Consider the following 10,208-nt stretch of genomic DNA (forward strand, 5'->3'; position numbering starts at 1 on the left):
ACTTTATGTGCTCCTTCTACCCCCATGACAAGCCCGTTTCATTACAGGTAGGGACTTGTACTATCCCCACTTTTTACAGAGGAAGAAACAGAAACACAGGTTATATCACTCCCTAAAGGTCTCGAAAGTAGTTGGTGGTAGAGGTGAGATTCAAGTCCAAGCAGCCAGGCTCCAGGGCTCTACCCTTAGGTGCTCTGCCACGCCACCTCTCAGACAATGACTTTCTGTCATTAGCACTGTTATGAGTGCCTCTTCCACAGGATGAAGCATGGGAGTGACACCAACCAAAGATATCTTCAGAGGCAGGAAGGGGAAAACAGGAGAGAACTGAGGCTAAGGATATAGACTACTGAGGTGACAAAGAGTAAACTCCAGAGTGTGACAGGACCAGCCAGCTGTAGCGGCACGCTCCACCCACCCTCTCTGCCATCCCCCTGCTCCCCCATCATCTGTCCTAAAATGCAAGCGCGGCTCCAGCCAACATCCATTCAGCCTCTGGTTTTCACGGGAATCCCAATACTTCTAGTCTACCCAATCCTGCTTATAAATCTTGCTTTAGGAACGATAAAAGTCCATTCAAAAATCTCAGGACATTTCTATGTACAAAGTCTTGGTACATTAATTATTTCTATTCTAATTCAGTGTTTCTTAAGGTATGGTCTGGTCAGAATCTCCAGGACATCTTGTTAAAAATGAGTATTCCTAGCACTCGTCCTAAATTACAGAATGAAAAGCTCTGAAGGTGGGGCAGGAGAACCTATATTTTTAAGCCCCTCAACCAGTGATTCTTCTGCACGCCAAAGTCTGAGTAGCGTCATTATCTAGTTCTTAGGAAACAAGCTATGGCAATAGTATTTAATGGGATTCTGCTTCAAGTACAAATGCAATCTTCCCCTCTCTCTGTAATAAGCTTTCTTTAAAGCAATCCCTTTTGTCATCAGAACTGATACATCTCTCATGGTCTGGAGAATAATGATCTCAGCCTGGTTTTAAACATTCTAGAATCCACCTCAATTTTCTAAACTTTCTCCCGCTCCAGTGTTTCCAGAGGGTGGCCCCCGTAGCACTAATGATTTTAAGAGGCATCTGAGATAAACTTTTCTTTTTCTTTTAGAGGCCCAATGTTTATGTTAATATAAATGAAGAAAAATTGTAACTACAGTATCCAAACCTGTGATTTCATGAATACTGGGGCTTCAGTGGGAAATAAAAGCATCAATGTTTAAAAATATTAAATAAATATGTAATAGTACAGGCAGTACTCAGATAAAGGTCTTAAATTTGGGAAACCTCAAATTTGCCTTTGTCCTTTCTGACAGGCACCATCAGTTCCAGCCATGTGTCTCTGACCACAGGCATTCTCTGCCTTTATTCCAGAGTGTCCGTGCCCAGGGAACACTATCTCCTCTTATAAATGTCTCTTTAAATGTTACCCATCATTTCACACCCAGTTCATGCCTCCTTCCAGGAACCTCCAGATTCTTCCAGCCACCCCAGCACACTCCCTTTTGGAATTCCTGTAACATACTTAAGGTACCACTCGTTTATAACATAATCGCTACTTAAGTGTCTATATGGATCTATGCAGTGTCATTTCCCTAGTGAAACCGAGCCTCCTGAGAGTAACCCATGGTCTCTTTTACTCCTGGATTACCCAGAGAGCTAAACGTCCCTGGTTGGATCCGAGCACAAAACAGGAACTCAGTGACTACGTGGGAACTCATCATGTAGCTGAATGAAATGTTCCACAGCACTGAGAGAAGTGGCTGTTGCAGGCCCTCAGCATCTCCTTACTCCAGGCCAGATTTCTCAGCCACATCTCTCCATCACTGTCAGGTGAAGAGCACAGAAGCCAGAGCCTAGGAAATTCTACCCAAAGGTGTGATTCTGTGGGTGTCCCCTGGCTGACAGGGATGGGAAAGGTGACCTCAGCCATTCCAGTGGCAGCTTGTCTGTTTCCAAGGGCCAGTCACCTCTGCTGCTGCATCCTCACCCTCAGTCTGGAAAAACCAGAATGGCCAAAGAACCCTTGTGGAAACAACCACAAATGGGCAAACAGAACAAGCTCCACTACTTGATTCATCCTGTGACTTTGGCCTTTCCGTATCTCAAGTTTTTGAATCTATCCAATACCTGTCATATCTAATACATACTTGCTATAAGGCAAAAGAAACACTGATTTTGAAAGCAGTTTAAATTATCAGGTACAATAAAAACATCAGGGACCACAGCACATGACTCTGCAAGGAGAATTAGACTGGGAGGCCAGAGGGGTCAGTTCTCCACTGGGCCAGCCGTGAACAATAGGAGGTGTGGTCCCTCCTTCCAACTCTGCCCCCTTTGCTTGTCACATGACCTCAGGTACCCACTTAGCTGCTCTGGGACTCAACGTCCTTGTCTGTGAAACTTGCCTGTGCACTAGATGATCTGGTCTAGGGCCAAGTTCCACGTGAATTTGAGTACCTTAGAGAATGATAGCCAAACAAGACTAGTGCCCAAGGCACACTTCACTGGACATGCTCCAAAGTGGGGATGGTGCCCCAATGTGCCCAAGATTTGGGTGGGCCCCAGCAAAGCATCATCAGAGACACTCAGACACCTTTCCCTCCAACCAGCATCTGCATATGGATAAAAGCAGACCTGCTGTTCACCCTACTTGCTCTCTGGCTCACTGTCCAACTCCTTCATCTGAATACACGGCAAAACGCCCCATCTCCTCACTACCACAGTCATAGCTTTTTCTTCCCCTTCACGTTCTAAAACAACAACAACAACAACAACAACTTGAAAACCACAGGTTTTTGGTGTTAAGATTTGGCTTTGAAATTAGTTATACCTTCAGCTCCCCCTCAGACATGCACCGCTTTCATGAGTGAAAGGACTGGAGGCCAGTGTGGAGAGGAAATGGGAAATGAGTGGGAATGCCAGTGGTGCGAGGGAGGCAGTGGCAAGGGCCACTGGTGAACTGGAATGGAATGGAATAGCATTGTGTTCTTTGGGATTCCATAAAGGTTTGCCTGCTTCCCAAAGTGTAAGCCACAATCTCCTAGGGCTATACTTGGTGTGGTCTGTTGGAGCTTCCCTGTAAGCCCCGTAACCATGGTTTCGGGCAGACTACATCACAGCTGTGAGCATAAAGGGAAGAGGCTTCTTCCTATTTTCCCCTAAAATTCCATATCCTTAAAATATATATACATCTATATATGCATATATACGGGTGTACGTATATGTATATATATGTAAGGCGATATGCCAAGGTGATTCATGTGCAACCTCTGACCATAGGACAATCATGAAGTTATTCATTTTCAATAATTAAACACCTCTCCATGAGGATCAGATATCTCTCTTTTGGGGTAGACCAAAAAACCCTGAAAACATATATACCCAGAGCCACACCTGCTCTTGGTGGAAACATGTAACAAATCTGAAAATAAAGAAATCCATTTCCTAATTGAACACCTTTCCCCTAAAACAGAGCTAAAGCAAGCTTGCTTCTCCCTGCTTCTCCGAATGCCAAGGTTTAATGCATTTGGCTTATAGTAGGTGCACAAGGCCTGTTTCCAAGTCCCTAATATTTTGACAATGTCATCAATTAACTCAGTCTCATACTTAGTATCTCATTGCACAGTGTCTTGAAAATCAAAACAGGGAAACGACATAACTTGAAGTCGGATTCAAAGCACTGACTTCCAATTACTCACTAGCAGAACCATTTGTAGAATACAACACTCGTTCTGGATGGATAGGCAATGCATTGGGCAAAACCAGCTCGGCCGATGTTTCTGGGACCCTGGAGGGGACTAGAGGAGAAGACATTTTTCTCCCTGTATGTCAGCAGATGAGCTAACCGCCAGGCAACAGAATAGAAACGAGCTAGCTTCCTCCCGGAGGGAAAGATAAAACAGCTCCTCAGTGCTACGCAGGACAAAGCCAGGACGTGCAAGAAGCCTTCAGTCTAGGGCTCCACGTGCCTCTCCAAGGACGGAGGAACCCACACACACACAATCACACACAGCCAGCCCACCGCGCGCCTGCAGAAGGCGCCGGGTTCTCCGCCAACCTTCAGCACCGGCGGCTCGGGGCTCCCAGCTTGCGAGCTCCCTGTAGCACCCGCTGTCTGGAAGGGGCAGAGGGCCGTACCCTCTTTCCAAGTCTCTTCTTCCTTGCCCCAATGCCTACTTCTTCCCAACTACGAAGTGGACTGTGCTTCCCCAAAGTAATTGAGACATACACACACACACCTCAGATGGCACTAAGACCCTGCGCCCCACGACCAAAGCCAAGGCCAAGAGTCTTCCCCCGGAACCCCAGAGCCGCGCTCCTGGACCAGGAGGCGCCCAACTCACCCAGTCCTCGAAGTGGCGGCTCCCGTTCTGCAGCAGCTCCTCAAACTGGATGGTGCAGTTGGCCACGAAGTCGTCGTAGCCGATGGGGGCATCATGGAAGACGGCCAGCTCGATCTTGCGCCCGTTACACACATCGGTGACGAACTCGTCGTGCCAGGCCGGGCTGTTGGTCTTCTGCTTGGTGGCCGTTTGGCCGATACGCGAATCGTCCACGTTGAGGGCGATGTAGGGGTCGAGAAGGAAAGTCTGCGGCCGGGGTCCCACCGCATGGCGCAGCGACCAGGCTGTGGGCTTCAAGCTCACGGCCTCGCAGATTTTGATCTTAAGAAGGCCATTGAACACTACCATGGTCGGGGCGGGGAGTGGGGGCCGGGGTCACTCCGTCCGCCCCGAGGGCAGGAACGAAGAACCGACGCCGCGGCGCTCCGAGCACGGGGACTCCTGGGTCCCCTCTCGCCCCACCGCACACTCTCCCTACACCTTGTAGCGTTGCGCCCTGGCGCGGGCGATTCTCAGCCAGTGCATGTATTTCCTCACCGGGTTCCTAACGGAAAACAGGGAGGGGGGGAGAGCTGGGGGACGTCCGTGTTTGGAGCAAGTCTCTCCCCCCCTACCCCAACAGCAGCACCTCCAGAAGAGGAGATGAGGTGCTGGCTCCGCTGCAAGCCGCGGGGGCTGTGTCGTCGCCTCGCCGCCTCACTGGGTCCGGGCTGCGGGGAAGCGGGCTCCGCTCCCGGCGCTTACCTACCTTTCCGAAACATAATCCCCGGGAAATTTCGACTCCGGGAGGGGGAGGGGGCGGTGAGACGGGGCGGGGACGAGAACCGGGGGCGCAGATTTCAACCCGGATCCTCTTCGCACACCCAGCGCCTGCCTCTGACCGCGCGGGGCGGGGGGATGGACCAAGGGATGTGCAGTCTATCCGGAGGGATGCATGTCGAGAGGAAATGGTCCTCCTCGGAGCCAAATTTTTAAAAATCCACAAGCCACACGGCCAGCCCGGCCGCCTCCTCCTGGGCGAAGCCGCGCCGCGCCTCAGTCGGCGATCGGGAAGCGCCAGGAGTCGGGAATCTCACATCCGCGCGGGGTCGGGAGTCGGGGTGGCCGCCGCTAAGGCTCGGGGCGCAGGCCGGCAGCGGGCGGTGCGCAGCGCGGCGGCGGGGACGGGACTGCGACTCCGCGCGGCCCCACCTCCCGGGCGCTGGCGCCCGCCTGCCGCGCTCCCCGCGTCCCAGCTCTCGGCTGCCGCTCGCTCGCCGCCCGCCCGCCCGCCCGCTCTCCCCCTCGGTCTCTTCTCCCTCCGTCGGTGTGCGAGCGAGTCTCCCTCCTTCTAATGCAGGAAATGCGCAAAAGACGTCAGTGTGTGTATGTGTGTCTGTGTGTGTGTGTCTGTGTGTGTGTGTGTGCACGCGCGCGGGCGCGCTCCTGTGTTTGGGGAAATAGAAAGTTTTGCCGGTTGGGGGAGCAGTACAGGAAAAGTGAGCCGAGGAGAGGACGACCGAGAGCGGGCGAGCCTGCCGGGGTCGCGGCGGCGGGCGGAGGAGCCAGACCGGGACCCCGCGCGGGACCCCGGAGAGTGGCAGCCTTGGGGGCTGGGGTGCGAGCCCGCCGGCTGTCGATACCTGGTCTGTGGTCTCCGCCGGGGGACGAGCGGGCCGCGCATCTCTCCAGGCTCTGTGGCCAACACTGTCTTTTAGAGCCGAGGGTGGAGAAGTGGCAGGGGTCGCGCAGCCGGAGAGGACTCGGGACCCTCCCCCGGCCCCACCCCTCCTCGGACCGTGGCTGGCAAGGGCAGCCTGCGGAGTATTGGTCGGTCTGTCTGTCATTCTGTCCGGAGACGCTCTGCTCCGCGGTGGTGGGGGAAGGGGGAAAGGGAGGGGCGTGCAAGGCTCCGTATGAGTTTTAAAACATTTATTCTCTCTTCCCTTTCTTTGGGGGCATTCTCCCTTTGGGGGTCTGTCCCAGACTTATCGGGCTGCGAGAAACTTGTTGACAAGTGAAAGCTTAGTAGCACCCTGGCTCGGTTTGTGTGTTTGTTTATATTTTACGAAGTGACTTCATATTTACTCTGGACCTTGCCTGTGCCCTTCTGGGCTCTGATCAGCGCGCTGACAGCGGCCGTCCCAGATGCGCGTAAACGGGGTGCGTCCTCCGAGGGGCGAGGGTCTGTGTCCGTGCTAATTTCCTCTGTAACCTTTAAACTCTCGCTGGAAGCCGCGGCGGCTGCTGATCACGTGAGACGAGCCCTGGGCTGCTGGGGAAGAATTTCCTCCGCGGGGAGCCGAGGACTGGGAAGGCGGCCCGGCGAGGGACGGCCTCGCGCCTGGGGACACGAACCTGGGAGGCCGGGGCGGAGAGCGCGGAGGTCCCGGTGGCGGCCCTGGCTGGAACAGCAGAAGGACAGCGCTGGGAAGAGGTCATCTCCGCAACCTGCGAGCCGGGGGGTTGTGCAAACGGAAAAAGAAAACCTCGGCCCTGCCCCGTGTGTCAAGTCAAGTCAGGGAGTTTGTAGGAATCGTGGTAAGCTGAGTGTTTATCTCTCGAGTCTGGTTAGTGTCGGCCAAAATTTGAAACCCACCTCTCGATCACTTTTTCTCAGTGGAAAAAAGGTTATCATTGTGGCTTAAAGGCTTAAAAAGGCTTAAAGGCGAAGAAGAAGGCCGGCCCCTGGAACAACAGGATACCAAGTGCAGCACGCAGGTCGCAAAAATGATCCGAAAAGCCCCAGGCAGATCCTCTCCGAAGGCCTGCAGCCACCGCGCTCTCCTGAACTTAGAAGTAATTTCTCGAAGCCCGCCCTGTTGGATGGAGCAGCGGGGTAGAGAGAGAGCTACCAAGCAGTCTTAAGGACAATTGAGACCGCTCACATGTAAAATGTCAAGATATAAAAGTTGTGCCTTCCAGAGCCACTCCCACCAACTGGAGGCATATTTTAAAATCTGCCCGTTTGACAAAGCACAGGTGGGATATCTCGTTGCTGTTTAACTTTATTTCTTTGATCATCATAACTTTTTCCACCTTGTTTCTTACTGCCATCATTCTGTTCTTACTAAACATGTTTCCCCCTTCATGGGGCATGTGATGGGCGAGAATGGCAAATAGGGCTTATGTTTTAAAAATGCATTTGGGAGCAGAGCAAGAGCTAGAGAGAGATGACTACGATGCCTGACAAAGAGGCAAAATTGAAGGCCTACCAACAAACTCGGCCATCAAGACAAATAATATTTTAATGCAATATTTTTTTTAAAAAAATCAAAACGAATGTAGAATTCCGGGGTGAACATAATATCCAAATTTTGAATAATTTAAAATATTGCATTAAAATAGTCTTTGTATTACTGAGTTTATTGGCACCCCTGAAATTTTGTGCCCGAGATGAGGGCTTCACCTGCCCCACACCAGCCCCAGCCCTTTGGGGCGGTGGAGAAAGGCACAGATTTCGTGAAGTTAGGGATTCTTGAGTGTTTCACACCTTCTCTCTACTCTTTCTCTGGGTGAGTCCTATCTTACCTGCAAACAGAGAAGTACAGGGATTGAAGGACATTGGTCAAAATCCCTCCTCTTCTATGTGTTCAACAGGAAATACGTTTAGAATTAAAGACACACTAAACTTGAACTTTTGGCATGATATTAGATTCCCCCCACCTCCCCAGGCAAGAACCCCAATGATATTAAATAGGGTCTGTTGCCATCCCAGTGACCAGGCGTTGTTAAAACCAATAAGCTACAAGTTTCTAATCCCATTTCCTTGGACCTGGGTAAGGTTACAGGAAGGCAGCATCCGCCTCTTAGCAGAATGTTTGTTACACCGTGTGAATAAATCAGCCTGCAGTCCTCAGATGCAGCCGATCCCAGGGTGACCTTTCCTTTCAATTACAAGTCTTTCTGTCTGGGGGTGGAGGAAAGTGGGGTAACTAAAAAACTTGGCCAAACAAACTTTCTGTTTTGTGTTGGAAGAGTATTTAAATAAAAAGGGAGAATGCTGGCTGTCTACATACAAACATTGCTAATTTCCTGCCCTTATTACATCCTTATTTCTAAATAAATCTCTCACCATCCTCCTCTCAAACTTGGCTGAATGAAAATATGTATCCTCCAGGGGCACCATGGAGATGCCAGACGTGAGCCTCTTTAGGGGGAAACCCTTAAATTTACCTGAGGAGTAGGGGCAGTGGGTCTAAAATGACCCTCTGCTCCAGATTTCATGTGAAAAGAAAAACAAGCCCTTGCAGGGCAGAAGTTTTACAATGTACAATTCCAGTCAATAATTACTGCCTACTTCATCCTTCTCTTGGCCCCTGTATAGTCTTGAAAGACAGGACAGCCATGGGTATAGACATTCAGTAAAACACCCTTTGGATTCCGACTATGGCCTAGTTGTATTGTGATCTTTGGGAGAGGGAAGACGAAGGGAAGAAAAGTGATAGAAGAATTTGACAAAAATGATCAGGATGGTGACCTTCTCCTTTTAAAATTAAGGCTTATGGAAAAAGGCTGATGGAGCAAGAGTCCCCAGGGCAGTGTGATAGTAGCCCACGGAGGGCTGCACCAGCCTCTGGGAGAGCACGGAAGAAGGATCAGCCCTTTGCCTGGGGCTGCCTGGGAAGGCATCACCCGGCAGGCCTAGGCTTTTCAACAGGAATTCCTTCAGAGGCAAAGAGGAGAGGAAAGGGCATTGGAGGCAACGGGAACAGAGTGTATAAAGCACAGGTAGGTAAGAGCATGGCTGTTTGGGATGAGTAAGGGACCGGTGTACCTGGCCTGTGAGGTAAGAGGAGGTGAGGTAGGTTGGACTTAATAATTAAGGCCTTGTAGAGCCTGCAAAGGAAGTCTGAACTTCCTCCATGAGAGACAAGGATCCCTGTAAAGTGGAAAAGCAGCATAACTGGATGGATCCTTTCCTCTGCTGTAATTTTTCTCCAGAAGACTCACCCCAAACACAGGCTGTCGGAGAAACAGAAGCTCCAAGTCTGAGGATGCTTTACACTCCATCTGATCAAAAATGGAACGGTCTGTGGATATTGTTGAGCTGGGTAAAAGGAAGCAGGGAGGGACGCCAGAACCTTAGACTAGCGCGTTCAGATTCATGGCCTTGTTGCTCTGCTGGTTGTCGCCGTTTACAGGATGTTAATGGCTTCTGCAAAGGTCTGCCTGGTCAGGGTCTCTCATACATTCCACACACGCTCCGTGAAACAGAGTCCAACCACCTGGGCCCTGTGATGGAATATGCAGGAGCACAACAGTAGAAAACCTTGCAGAGTTTTGTTGACCCTGCCCTGGCTCAGTCCCCACCTTAGTTCCAACCCCAATTCTAACCCCGCCCTAGGCCTACCCTCCTGTTTCTGGCCCATATCTGGCCTGCCATGTCTGCTTATTTGGGCCCTGTCTCTGCTCTAAACCCTGTTGCAATGACCCAGAGACCAGGCTTCATTCCCACCGTGCAGAGAGATGGAGGGATCAGAGGTAACTCCATAGAGCTTAAAGGTGGATGTGGACAGGAAAGGGCCTGGCGCCCCTCCCTCCTCAGTTCCTTTGACCCTGAGCCCCACTCTCTCAGGTGCCATATGGAAAATAGTATCACATACCACATCTTCTTTGGCTGTGATGTTGGGCTGCATCTTGGGACTTTTAAATCTATGAATTAACCCATCCGTCTTTACTGAGTACCTGCTATGTTCAGAATACTGGGGCAGGTGTTCTAGGAGAACAAACAGATACGTGGATGATTCCTACTCCAGTGGGGGAGATAGAAAGATCAATTCAGGCAGTCATTCATATATTTAGCAGTCGGTATTGAGTGCCATGTCATCTAGAGCACTGAGGAAATGAAGATGATGACACACAGTGACCCTTTATTAG

General features: G+C 51.0%; 1 protein-coding gene across 4 annotated transcripts in view; it reads right to left on the reverse strand.

Annotated features, from left to right (window-relative positions):
- The window catches only part of PRKCE (protein kinase C epsilon), a 510,787-nt gene extending 504,699 nt beyond the window's left edge, over nucleotides 1–6,088 (reverse strand). The window contains exons 1-2 of one of the 4 annotated variants that reach the window (XM_067703065.1): nucleotides 5,972–6,088; nucleotides 4,350–4,893 (exon numbers count right to left, since the gene is read on the reverse strand). In XM_067703065.1, the coding sequence (XP_067559166.1) occupies nucleotides 4,350–4,697 (348 nt within the window). In that variant the 5' untranslated portion in view covers nucleotides 4,698–4,893; nucleotides 5,972–6,088. Of the gene's footprint in view, nucleotides 1–4,349; nucleotides 5,546–5,971 lie in introns of those variants that run through there. The other 3 variants (XM_067703064.1, XM_067703063.1, XM_067703066.1) reach the window with 3 other exon arrangements.
- Between the last annotated feature and the right edge of the window lie 4,120 nt (nucleotides 6,089–10,208).

This window comes from Pseudorca crassidens, chromosome 14 (genome assembly GCF_039906515.1).
Source record: "Pseudorca crassidens isolate mPseCra1 chromosome 14, mPseCra1.hap1, whole genome shotgun sequence".
Taxonomy (NCBI): Eukaryota; Metazoa; Chordata; class Mammalia; order Artiodactyla; family Delphinidae; genus Pseudorca; species Pseudorca crassidens.